This window comes from Squalius cephalus (genome assembly GCF_949319135.1).
Source record: "Squalius cephalus genome assembly, chromosome: 5".
In the NCBI taxonomy this organism is placed as follows: domain Eukaryota; kingdom Metazoa; phylum Chordata; class Actinopteri; order Cypriniformes; family Leuciscidae; genus Squalius; species Squalius cephalus.
Genome location: NC_137126.1, coordinates 17,159,760 through 17,173,017, shown reverse-complemented (window position 1 = coordinate 17,173,017; position 13,258 = coordinate 17,159,760). Strand labels below are relative to the sequence as shown.

The 13,258-nt window shown below is 45.1% G+C and overlaps 1 protein-coding gene across 1 annotated transcript in view; it reads left to right on the top strand.

Annotated features, from left to right (window-relative positions):
* Window positions 1-13,258, top strand: part of pappab (pregnancy-associated plasma protein A, pappalysin 1b) — a 118,187-nt gene that overhangs the window by 67,276 nt on the left and 37,653 nt on the right. The window contains exon 14 of the mRNA XM_079873004.1: window positions 1,461-1,629. Coding sequence (XP_079729130.1) covers window positions 1,461-1,629 — 169 coding nt within the window. The remainder of the gene's footprint in view (window positions 1-1,460; window positions 1,630-13,258) is intronic.

Genomic DNA, 13,258 nt, shown 5'->3' with positions numbered 1-13,258 from the left:
ATAAAATTATTAATAATGAAGGGATGACTTTGAACAATAAAAAGCTTTTTCTTGGTCACGCTACATCCTGACAGTCATCAGCAAAGCTTTTTGTTTTTCAACCATTAAAAATATGATTCACATTTGTTAGTGAGCAAACTTTATTTAATAGTGATATAAATTATTTGTTTGGTATGCGAGATTGCAAAATGTGTTTTCTTGTTAAATAATTAATTTGTGCAACAGTGGAAGTGATCCGGATGCAGTAATATAGAGTAAATGTTGCAGTTATGATCTAGTTTTTTTTTTTATTGTGTCTTTTTTTTAATCTATATTATTTTATCAGTTGTAATCACAGTTAAATGGTGTACCTATTTAACATTTAAGAACAATTTAAAAACAAAAAAGCCAATTTTCTGTCATGTAATAGTTAGTAAAGCTTTCTTTGATTAATTTGATGAATTCATTTCCATTGTTGCACAGTTTTGCTTTCATAAAGGTGCGGTCACATTGGCGAAAATGTTCTGCTGTCAACAGTAGGCTATACAGCTCACACAGTAGTCATTTTCAAACCGAGGCTTCATCCGAAATCGCATACTTCCCTACTATATAGTAGGCAGAAAAACAGCATGTGACAAAAGAAGTATGTCCGAATTCACAGTACTCATAAAAGAGTAGGCAAAAAGTACTTGGATTACCCACTTCTTCCCGAGAGATTCATAAGTGTGCATACGATGGACACTTTACCCATAAGGCCACGGCAGAGGATTTATGAATGGCAGTGAAGCAACGTAACTGACGCTGGTAGGTCACAACATGTGAATGTATAAATACAACATGGCGAATGTAGTACGTCCAGATTACATTCATGCTACACAAATTCATACTATATAGAACATACTTCTTTAGCAGTTGTGAAGTAATTGCTTATTCAAAATAAGTATTTACTCAAGAGAGTATGCGATTTTGGAAGCAGTCCAAGTGTAAAGTTTACTTTTTCATGTGACACAGTTTCTAGTTTGTTCCTTTGATTGTTGTATTGGCTCATAATACTTATCTCATTAGTTCCCTTTGTTTGACCAATGCATTTATACCCTGAGTTCTACCTTAGTCTCTGTCCGTCTTCGTTTACAAATGAGTTTTGTTGTGTTTCTCCATGTGCAGCTTGTATACAGTATATTATTAAAGCCTGTTCCAGTGTATTCTCCTTCATCATGCTATTCATTAATACAACCAGCCTGTGACGCCAAGCAGCTTTCTGTTTGTCACGTGACCAGCTTGTACAATTTCTTTTGAATTGATAGGATTTCCCCCACGAAAATTTGCAGAATAATGGTAAATGTGGCCGCACCTTAATAGAAGCAATAGAGGGTTAAAGTAAAATATATAATTGGTGTAAAAGGACATTTTACCCAGTAGAATTGATAAGGTCGTTTAACTTCATATCATCATAATACATGGTAATTTCTGTAATCCCTCAGTTGCGTTCATTACTCGTGTGATGCCATTGAATGTCAGAAGCCGATGGTCAGTAATGCAGAGATGAAGTGTAACAGTCCTGGATACTTCAATGGAGCTCGCTGCACCATCACCTGCAACCGAGGATATACGCTGAAAATACACCGTGATGATGATATCATCAAAACACAGGTAATACAGTTTCGTTAATTCCTTTTTGTATATTTGTGGATGTTACAGTACACTGTGTGTGTAAGTGTGTGTTCACTCTGTGTTTTTCCTGCAATAAAATGTCTTACATTTTTTGAAGAGTTTTGACCAGGTTTCACAGAGAAGCACACAACACAAACATACACAGCCACAGTTGCACACACACAGCGGTTTACATTAATTTAAGCAATAATCATTGACTCATGCCCTGACCACATACAGAGAAAGTAGCAGTAAAGATTTATGACTCACGTAGGGTTTGCTAACCAAACTGTGAGACGGTAAGTGAATGGTCACAATAGCTGGCACTCAGGCCAGTGGGCTCTATGTTATTGGCTTGATGTTGTTTTTATGTCTTTCTCTCTGCCTGGAACTGCTGGATGTGTTCCCCATGTGGCTCAAATAAAAAAGAAGCTGTAGATTTTTCATAAACATTACTCTCACTATCAGTGAGTTTATCTTGCTTTTGGAAATTTCCTAACAAATTTGATTCTTCTGTTTGGTTCTTTGTAATATTACATTTACAAATAATTGTGACATTTACATATTTACAGAATATATTTATATTAGAAATAGTAGACATAAAAAAATCTAAATATATTTACTAGTATATAATCACTTTTGATCAATGCAATGTGTTATTTTTGAATAAACACATTTGTCTATTGAATAAAATCTGAATGACCCTAAACATTTGAACACTTGTGTATTGTAATACCAGTCAGAAAATCCTTGTTAAACACAAAACTCTCAGCTCATTCATTAAGTGTTATTCATTGAGTTGCGGACAATCAGTTTGACCAATTCAGTTTGAATTCACCCACTGAATTCAGCCATTTAATTAGGCTGAGTACTGGTACAGGATTGAGATAAATCACAAAAAAAGGTATAGGCTATTTTGCCAGACCAGATGCAGTACAACAGTTTACTAGTTAACTATTTTTGTCTTCTGATGTCATAAAAATGTCTAGCAAATCATTGGTGTCCATTCACAAGTCTCATAAGGCTCTGCCTTGTTTCTGCGTACCTGTTCATGAGGGTCTGCTTGTGTCTTGCGTGTGTGTGCCTTGCACATCTGTTAATTGAGCTTGCATTTTCTGGTTCACCGATGTTTGAACGTGTGAAGAAAGTGTCAGAGTGTAGTCGGTCAGGATGCAATTTGTTCAAGTCTATTTGACATCAAACAGTGTGGAGCACCATGCTCAACCGCCACCACACTCCCCGAGGACTTTGTTTAAGGCACAGCCACGGATCAGTGGCACTGCAGATCTGCCGGCCCAGTACGCCCTTGCTAAGCAACGGGCAGCGATTTCTGCAACCCGTTGACCCCGGTCCTCCAAACAAAAGGCCAGTGGTGGCAATGGCAATCCTTTACCCCACTCCACCTGGCCAAGTGTTTCGCACTGTACTAACTCCACAAGCCCCCAGCCATCCTTCACCCCACCCATTCACAAAGAACGTTTAGGGCCATTTGCAGCTCAAGCAACTCTGTTCTGTTTTCCAGCGCTTGTTCTCTTGTGATATTGACAGAAGGAGAACAAGGGGAAGAAAGAAAAGGGAAAATACTAACGTGAAAAAAAAAAAGACGAGAAAGTGCTGTGTGTTCTTTGTAAGCACTTGGGCTCTACTGTATGTTGGGTGGGTTTCTGCCAGCAGCCGCAGTCGACTGAGAAGCTTGGCCTGTGAGTTATTACGCATTTGGAAGGAAAGGCAGCAGGCAGTTTTTCTCTGCTTTTGGGAGGGCTCAGCTTATTTAACAGCGGTGCACATTGGGGTCCAGGGCTGGGGGCTTCAGGGGCCATTGGGGAAATGTCTAGTCCGGTTATGTAAGGTAAGAGGGGATAGTTTCCATAAAGATGGCCACGGCTGTTACAGGAACTGTAGTAGTGCTACATTTACAACACTACACTGTAAAAGAAACAGAAAAAGAAAAACAGAGTTCTGAAATAACATTGCACTCCTTTCTCCATCACTTATCTATTTAAAATGCACCCATAATCCCACCCATATATATTTTTAAAATATTTCTATTTAGCTTTCATTTATTTTTATTTCAGGTTTAGTAATTTTAGTACTTAAACTTTTTTTTCAGTTAGTTGCCAAAACAACATTTCTAATTTTTAATTACGTTTTTTAAGTTTCCTTTCTAAGTGGAACTTCCACGCTATGGGGAACGCCCTCAGCTTGACCAGTATCAAGCATTTAACAAGTTGCAGAAGCATTTAATAATTATTATTTTATAGGTTATAAGTCTTTGATTCATAAAGTACCTGGTATGAATGATTTAGTTACACCTATAAATTTTAATGCTCCTATTTTGAATTTTAGAGAACTGACTAATTCTAAAGTACATATGATTATTTCATCTCTTAATAGTTTAAGAGCAAAGGATGTATATGGGATGGATACAATGTTTTTTAAAACCTATAAAGAAGCATTCATTCCTCCCATTTACATTTTTTTAATTGGTCTATAAATGGAGTGTTTCCAAGTGCTTGGAAGACTGCAATAATTACACCAGTGTTCAAATCAGGTGATCACATGGCTATTAGCAATTATAGACCAATTAGTATCCTACCAGCAGTATCTAAAATTGTATTTATGAGATAAAATGCACATGAACATCAGCACAACTCGTAATTATGAGTTTGTATGGACGCCGCTGGCAAAACCAGCAATGCAAGTTTGAGAGGTGGCACTCTGACAAATCTCACGAGAATCAAGACTTGCTTTACAGCACGACGTCACATACATCAACAACATATGAAGCAGCCTCTATGGAAGACACTAGCATGCATTTCAGACGTGAATCATGGCAGAGTTGATGAAGAAAATGAAGAAAGCGCGGTCGGAAGAGTGCAGGGGCCGGTTTCACAAAGATAGACTTTGACTATGGCTTAGATATAGTAGATAGTCAGACTTCAGATAGACATATAAATCAGACCGTTGCACAAAGCACTTAAGACTCTGACTATCTTAAGTAGGACTACACTGTAATGCATTCTGGGTAAAATAAGATACTTTTCAAAACAAAAAACATGGCGGATCGAGTAAGCGCATTCAACCGCTCGGTGCAGTTTACTCCAGTGGAAAATATGTGTTTGTTGGAGGAGTATAACAGTTACAAGGACATTTTCCTTGGGAAATTTAGCGGAGAATGTAGTAACAAGAAGAAATATTTAAATTATGAGCCATTTTCCCTTTTCTTTTGGCTGTTTGTAATGTAACTGATTGTTACAGCTGGTTGCTAAGGTAACAGATTCTTAGACCTAAGTTAGCCAGGGGGTAAGGTGTCTAATTTTTTTGGTCTAAATTAAGTCAGTCTTTATTTTTGTGAAACAGTCTAACTTGCATTAGACTAGTCTATGAGCAAATTTTAGACTTGTCTAACACTATAGACCGGTCTAAAATAGCTTTGTGAAACCGGCCCCAGAGACGGCTCTTCATGAGTGGTATTTACGTCAGTAACGTTAAATACAAGTACTATACAGTTTCCGTTTTTAAAAAACGGAAACTGTATAGTGTGCCTTTAATATATATACTGACATATTGCTTGAGACTTATATAAATATTAAAATTAAACTTGATTTGGAGTTCTTCTTTATTGCACAATGTATATTTCTTAATATTAAGCCTATTTGTTTAATATCACTATTAGTAAGGATAGTATGATCATTGTATAATTTAAATGCAAGATATTTAAAGTGTTCCTAAACTATAACTCATCTACTAGAGCCACTACTAGAGTGGATTGTTTAATACCATATAGAAGAAGTGCTTTTGGGCAGTCAGACTTTTCTTATAGAGTTGGACATAACTGGAATACTATACCTATAGAATTAAGAAATTCTACATCTTTTACTTCTTTTTCTGCATTGATAAAACGTGGTTATTGGATAATCAATAATTTCCTCATAATCTGGATTAGTATCTTGTTTATGTCTTATATTTAAAGTAATTTTGTATTTGTGTTAATATGCTCTGATTATGCTTATGTTTGCTGGAATGTGTTTTTACATGATTTTTGAAAAATGTTTTATGGACTTGTGGATTTTTCTTTACCATCAACCTGCCAGGGACTACAGATGAAAATTAGCCTGGTATGGTTTTGAACACGTGGATCTAAGGCGCTACCTTACACCAGAGGACTCAGACAAGCTTTGTGTTATCTGTCTCTACCCGAAGCACACATGTGCAGCTTTTGAGGGAGCTGGATGTGCCCACTTTGACAAGTTCACGGTAAAAAAGGGTTGCAATTTGAGTTGGCCGAGGAATTCGGGGAAGTAGTGAATATTTACCAATCTCGTTAGGCGAGTTCAAGCGATCTTCTTGATTTAGAAGCTCACTCAGTGGGTTCTTCTGATCATGCAGAAAGCATGCTGCTGGCGCCAGACCTTCATACTGAGGTAGAGAAGTCTTGGAAGAAACCATACTTGGCTCGTGCCTTTCCTTTCCAGGGTTGAGTTAGCCATCTTGACTTAAGGCTCCAGCCTTGCCCTCAAAGCTGTGCCAAACCACCGCGTGGCTTGTATGGAAGCCGTATGTGGCAGCAGGCCAGGCTGGTGGTGCTCTGTAGAAGCATCCTCTTCAGAGGCCTAGGTGATGTTAGCTTGGGCACACCTTTACATGCCCTGCTTTCAATATGCCTTCCACAGTCAGTGTAGCATATGGCCCTACCTTTAGAGTAAGAGCAAGATAAATGAGACTAAGGCACCTTACTCCCTGAATCTTATTTATCTCTCCTCCCTATTAATTTTTTGGTCTGGAAGCAAGAGTATCTCTCTTGGGAAGCGCTCTACTCACATTTAGATGCCAAATGAACGTGAGTAAGGTACTTTGGTTCTGAATAGGCTTTGAAGAGTCCTAACTCCCATGTAGTTCCTGTAGGGATAAGCCTGGGTCAAGATCTATTTACTGGTGTGCTTCTGCCTGATTGTATCTCCCTCTTATTAAAAATGGGAATGCAGTCTTCACCTTGGTTCATGGTGGTTAGCCGAAGTGAATTGGGAAAACGGTTTGAGGCCCTGTGACTTATTCACCCTCCTTTCCCACGGAAGAGTAAGGAGTAGGCTTCCCCTTGTATCAGCAGCAATTGGAAGGTTGTTGCCTGGTGGCTAATTGATAAGGCTTTGGCTCCTTGTAGACTCCCTTCCTAGTCTGCTCTTGAAACACCCCTTAGATTGGAGTTGGATGAACGGAACCATATTGATGAACTCATAGGATTCAGTTTTGTTTTTGTTTTTGTTTTTTTCTCTCCAGTTATTATAAGAACTTAAGTAGGCATATGTTGGACCTAGATAGAGGTTCTTTACTGATGTCAGCATTGAGCTATTCTCCCCCAGTCATGTTGGGGTCTTAAAGTAAAATATAAGCTCCCCTGTGGTCCCCTCAGGGTTTTGTGATAGAGTGGTGATAGAGTTGTAGGCATACTATTAAATGCTGTACCGTTGTTTCCCTTAGGCTCCCCCTTGTAGGGCAGCAGTTGTGAGGTTGTAGTCTGTAGGCTAGTTGGGAGCCTCCCTTTCTTACCTCTTAGGGTAGAGCAGGAAGAATGGATCTAGGTAGGGTAACTCGCATGACAACTTCATTTATCTCCCTCTCCATTAGTTGTAGCTTTAAGAAGGGAATTCGCTTCCCTTTGGGAGGGTGTTCTTTAGGTATATTGCCTTTACCATAGGCATGGTATGAGCTGCTCTCCCCCAGTTATCTGGGGTCTTTATCGTTATCAGGGACTACAGGTGGAAATTAGCAATTGTTACTATAACCTGGCCCAAGACATATTCTCTTGTTTAACAAGTTTAATGTTTATTTGTGCATTGTCCCTGTTTCAAAGCAGGGCATTTAAGCAGGGCATGGCTCCCCTGCGGCCACCTTGGGGTATTGAGCCTGGGTATTAAGAATAGTGAGGAAACAATGTTGTACTGCTCTCATATCTCTCCTTCCCTAAATTGTAGTAAGGATTGGCTCCCCCTTGGTAGAGCGTAATGCACGGCAGACATGTGCAGTATAAATAAGGGGTATGACTCGCAATTTTGCGCCTGGGGGTTGACGCGCCTTGACTATATCTGATTGACCTGTTGTGTCAAATTATTTTAATGCCCACTATGGTTTGCATACTCAGCCTAGTGAGGCAGGCACCTCCTCAGCATGGTGAAGTGGATATTTGTTCCCCATAGCATCAACTCCAGACGCCGCGTCAAAGTTCCACTTCGAAAGGGAATGTCTCAGGTTACAACTGTAAACCTGGCTCCCTAAGAAGGGAATCAAGACTAGAGCCCAACCGATTTATCGGTCTGCCGATTTTTATTGGCCGGTATGCGCCTGTCGCAGATATATCGGTATCGGCATATATGGCAGATATGCCGCAGATATGATTTGTTTTTTTCACAGAACATTTCAGCGGATAAAATGCTTGTAAATTGTGTAATTATGTAGTTTGTCCAGCAGAGCACGATCCATTGTTTGCTAATGGCGACCCATGTCACTGTAGTGACACCAGCCAACTTTCACTTGAGTAATGAGGTCTCTACCTCAGACACGGTGTAAGATGCGCACACATTAGCTTCAACTCCACTGACAAGGTATGAAACATGGCTAGCTAGCTAATGTAGCAAACGAGTATGATAAGCTTGTTGTGAGAGTAAAAGACAGGGACATTCTTTATTTCTTGTATAACATTGCGTCTCACCAGGTGACAACGTAGCGTTAAATCACCATTCAACAGACCGCAATGCAAAAAAAATTTCCGACAGTAAACTGATGCCTCGTTCTGCTTTGTAACAGACACTTTTTCGCGTCTAGGGTAAACAGCTGTTACAACGCGAGCAACAATGGCTGCGTCCGGTGTACACACATTGTTAAAGCCCATTCTGCCTATAACGCTACGTTACAACATCAAGCAATATTCTAATAATTTATATAATTATAACACTTTATATAGGGCAATTCTGCATAAAGAGTAGCCTAGTTTCACGTTTAATACATTTTGCTGACTACTTATTTAAAATAGTATAAAAGTACTGTACATATTTAAACACGTTTTCATTGTGGTATTATTACTTTTACTTTAGTAAAAAGATCTGAGTTCCCTTTCGTGGTCACTCCGAGTTACGTCGGATGACGACGAATGGGGTTTCGCTTAGAAAGCCTCTCACCTTCGAGTATACAAAACGAGCCAATGGCAATGAAATGCCATGGGTCTGCGGAATTTGCATAGCGTAAGTCCGCCCCACGTCGTGGGTATATAAGGAAGTACGCTGGCAACATGCAGATATGTTTTCGCTTCGGAGCCAAGAGTTCTCTTCACTCCTACAAGCCATTCTGAATCATCTTCATTCTACGAGACGAGCAGCTCTTCAGTGTGTTTGTGTGATGGCGCGTTTCAGCGAGATCGCATTGCCTGCTGCTGTTTTGTGCAGTGATCTGCCGACAGTGAGTGTGTTTCTCCCTGGGCGCTTCAGCACTCTGCTGAGCTTTTTCCTCTCTAAAAGAGCTGCACGCGGCACGTCTTTTTCAAGATGGTTCGCCCGTGTATTTACTGGATGTGGGCGCGTGATTCATCTGCCTAACGGTCACGAGCGCTGTTTCGCGTGTTGGGCTTAATCACGCTCGGCAGCGCTCGTGGATGAGTCATGTTTTCATTGCGGGAACATGACCATCGCGATGTTTATAGATCGAGACTCCATGATCTCTGTGTGAGAGTCCCCTCTGCCACACCCCAATCTATCTCTTCCTCGAGAGGGGATACTTTGGCTGGTGGCCAGGGTGATCTGAGGGTTATGGTGTGGCATAATTCTGACGAGCTTTCCTCGGGCCATGCCCCCCTCCACATCGCAAACCGTGGGGCTTCCGTGTGTGCCTGGTTCCTCTCGGGGACCCAGTGTTTCATTCGGGGCTCCAGCAGATGGTGTCATGTCACTCACAGCATCCCAAGGCGGGCTTGATTCCTCTGGAAATGAGGATTCGACTACGTTGCCTCCCTCAGGAGTGTCAGCGTTAGTCGAGTCAGATCCAGAGCTGATGGCCATGCTTTCCCGGGCAGCTGAAAGCATCGGTTGGAGTGGCGCCGCCCTCCCCCCGAGCGCTGTAGGCTTTCCCGGATGTGCATCAGGACGCTTCCGGCCCGCGAGAGTCCACGTGACTTTTCGCGGCCCGCGGGCGTCCTCCGCCTTCACTGCCCTTGATCGTGAGCCGATCTTGGTCTGTATGTTCTCTGTCACTACTGTGACATAGGCATGCACTCCTGTGTGTCGCCTTCGCCTTCGAGGCAGTGCTGACTCAGGAGTTCTGTCAGAACCGGCCGCAGTGGAACGCTAGTCCTTCCCTGGCCAACACTGACAGAACGCGGAAACTCGACCACGCCCCCTTGCTGGGACGCTATGCCTCCCATGCCCGGCCTGGTCGTTCCGCCGCGCACACTACTGACCTCGCTCTCGGGCGACATCGGTACCTGAGTGATCCTGGGCCAGGTGGTGTCCACTAGAGTGGTCCAGACATGGGCTTAGCCAGGTTGATGTGAGGGGGTCTGAGAAAACATTTTCTCAGCTCCCCCATGTCCCAGGTTGGGCTCTTCGGCGGGGTGGCTTCGGCCACCAGAAGCAGTCTCAGGTCCGTCTACACTGATGGTCATCCATCCGTGTGGTCTCCTTAGTCTGCTTCCCGCCAAGGCCACCTCCATGCGGCTCCTCCCCTCGGGCCTTCACCGGCCCTGAGCAGGAGGAGGTCGCAGGAGGGCGGCGCTGCCCGTCTCCGCCCCTTAGACTCCCACGCCAGTCTAAGCAGCACTCTTGAGACAGGCAGCTTGGTCGGCGGTGTGGTTGAGGACTGCGCCCAACAGTCTTCGATCACTCCAGAAGTGGACTGAGGCTTTTGCACTGACGGTCATCTGTCTGTGTGGTCTCCTCAGTCTGCTTCCCGCCGACGCCGCCTCCATGCGGCTCCTCCCCTCGAGCCTTCACCGGCCCGAGCACGAGGAGGTCACTGGAGGCTGGCACCGCCTATCTCTGCCCCTTAGCCGGCTAACACCTGGCTAAGCAGCACTCTTGAGACGGGCAGCTTGGAGTTAGGGCTCAGTTCTTTCAGGAGCTGGTAGCAGGACCACTCCTTCCCCCGGTGGAGGGCTGGGGGATAATCTCGTTCAAAAAGAACTGATGCTCTTTCTCTGAGCCCCAAGAGGCTGTGGATGACAGCATGCGCCGCCCACGGGCCACGCTCCTCTCATCCCCTTCTGTCGCCAGACCCCTGCCAGAGCACGCCCCCGTGGGACGCTGGTCCTCCCCTGGTCTCCTCTGGCAGGACGCGGCTAATGACCGTGTCCCCGCACAGGGCCGCTATGCCACCCTCGCCTGGGCCGGTCATTCCGCCTCGCTGCACCACCGACGGTACGTCTGTGGTTCGTATGACCCCGCTGGCGCAGTTTCTGGAGGCCTGGCTAGAGCTTCCCAGACTGTCGCGCTGGGTCGCGAGAACCATCAGGCTCGGCTACGCGATTCAGTTCGCGCGGTCTCCTCCCCGCTTCAGGGGAGTCCGCTTCACTATGGTTGGTGGCAATGCCCCTGTCATGAGAGTGAGGTCGCCACTCTACTGGCGAAGGGTGCGATCGAGACTGTCCCTCCAGCCGAAATGAAGTCTGGTTTTTACAGCCCTTACTTCATTGTACCGAAGAAATCCGGTGGATTTCGGCCAATCCTCGACCTGCGCGTCTTGAACCGCTCCCTTCTCAGGCTGCCGTTCAAGATGCTCACGGCCAAACGCATCCTCCAGTGCGTACGGCCGCAGGATTGGTTTGCAGCGATCGACCTGAGGGACGCCTACTTCCATGTCTCCATCTTACCTCGGGAACACGGGGTTCGCATCCTGAATTATCTCGACGACTGGCTGATCCTAGCTCACTCTCGAGATCAGGTTTGCGAACACAGGGACCTAGTGCTCCGGCACATAGCTCGTCTGGGCCTTCGGGTCAACTGGGAGAAGAGCAAACTCTGCTCCGTGCAGAGGATCTCTTTTCTCGGTATGGAGATCGACTCGGTCGCCATGTGCGCGCAGCTTACGAGCGAGCGCACGCAGTCACTGCTGACTTGTCTTCGCCAGTTCGAGGGCAAGAGTGCGGTTCCACTGAAATTATTTCAGAGGCTCCTGGGGCATATGGCATCCACAGCCGCAGTAACGCCGCTCGGATTGCTTCATATGAGACCGCTTCAGCTTTGGCTTCGCGATCGCAATCAGTGGAGCTTAAGTTCCTGTCAATGAAGACAGCGCTCCTGGTTGCATTGGCCTCCATCAAGAGGGTAGGGGACCTGCAGGCATTTTCGGTTGATGAAGCGTGCATGGAATTCGGGCTGGCTAACTCTCACGTGATCCTGAGACCCCGGCCTGGATATGTGCCCAAGGTTCCCACCACACCCTTTCGAGACCAGGTGGTGAACCTGCAAGCGCTGCCCTTGGTGGAGGCAGACCCAGCCTTGGCACTGCTCTGTCCAGTACGCGCCCTCCATGCTTACGTAGACAGAACGCGGTGTTTCAGGACCTCATACCAGCTCTTTGTCTGTTATGGTGGGAAGCTGAAGGGAAAGGCTCTCTCCAAGCAAAGGTTGTCTCACTGGATAGTGGACGCCATTGCTTTGGCATACCAGCAGCAAGGTCGACCATGCCCCCTTGGTGTGACGGCCCACTCCACTCGGAGTGTGGCATCCTCTTGGGCTCTAGCGCATGGCTCCTCGCTAACAGACATCTGTAGAGCTGCAGGCTGGGCGACACCTAACACATTCGCGAGATTCTATAATTAGATAATATATATATTAGATAATATATAATTCTATAATATAGATTCTATAATCTCCGAATGGAGCCAGTTTCTTCTCATGTACTCGCTTCAACTAGCCGGTACTAGATTCTGCTCAGGTGTCTTCGCTTGCTCGCCATTCCTCTCCACGGACGGGATACGTGCGATATTCTCCTCAGGTGAGCCTAATAAGCCCTGAGTCTCCTCCAGCACTGACGACGTCAACGCCAGAGTTATGCCACCGGCAGCTTTCGCGCTTGGCTAGGTGCCTCCATGTGCATGGTTCCCCCTCTGGGCGACCCCCACATGTGTATTTCCACTGTAAGCCTCTCTGAGCATGTGTCTTCCCTCGGCAAGCCACCTTGTCACCCCTGGGGTTGAAATATTCCACCTGCGGCTGGACACCCCAGTGATACTCCATATGCAGCCCCTCGGGGTCATATGTGTATTCAAAGTCCCCCCCTTCGGGTTGGGCATAATTGCATATTTCCTCTGAGATATGCTTCCCAGTCTACCTTGGTATTCCTGTGTTAAGTAGGACTCCTTCGTCCGTGCTAGTCTCACAACAGGGAGCTCAGACTTACGCAGGGCACTGGAAGACAGCCGAGGTGGCGTGATTAGACTGGGGACCCCATTCGTCATCATCCGACGTAACTCGGAGTGACCACGAAAGGGAACGTCTCGGTTACGTATGTAACCCACGTTCCCTGAGTAGGGAACGGAGACGTTACGTCTCCCTTCCACTTCCGCTGTACCGCTGGGAACGCCTGAGTTCAGTCTCGGCTCCTCAGTGAAGACATATCTGCATGTTGCCAGCGTACTTCCTTATAT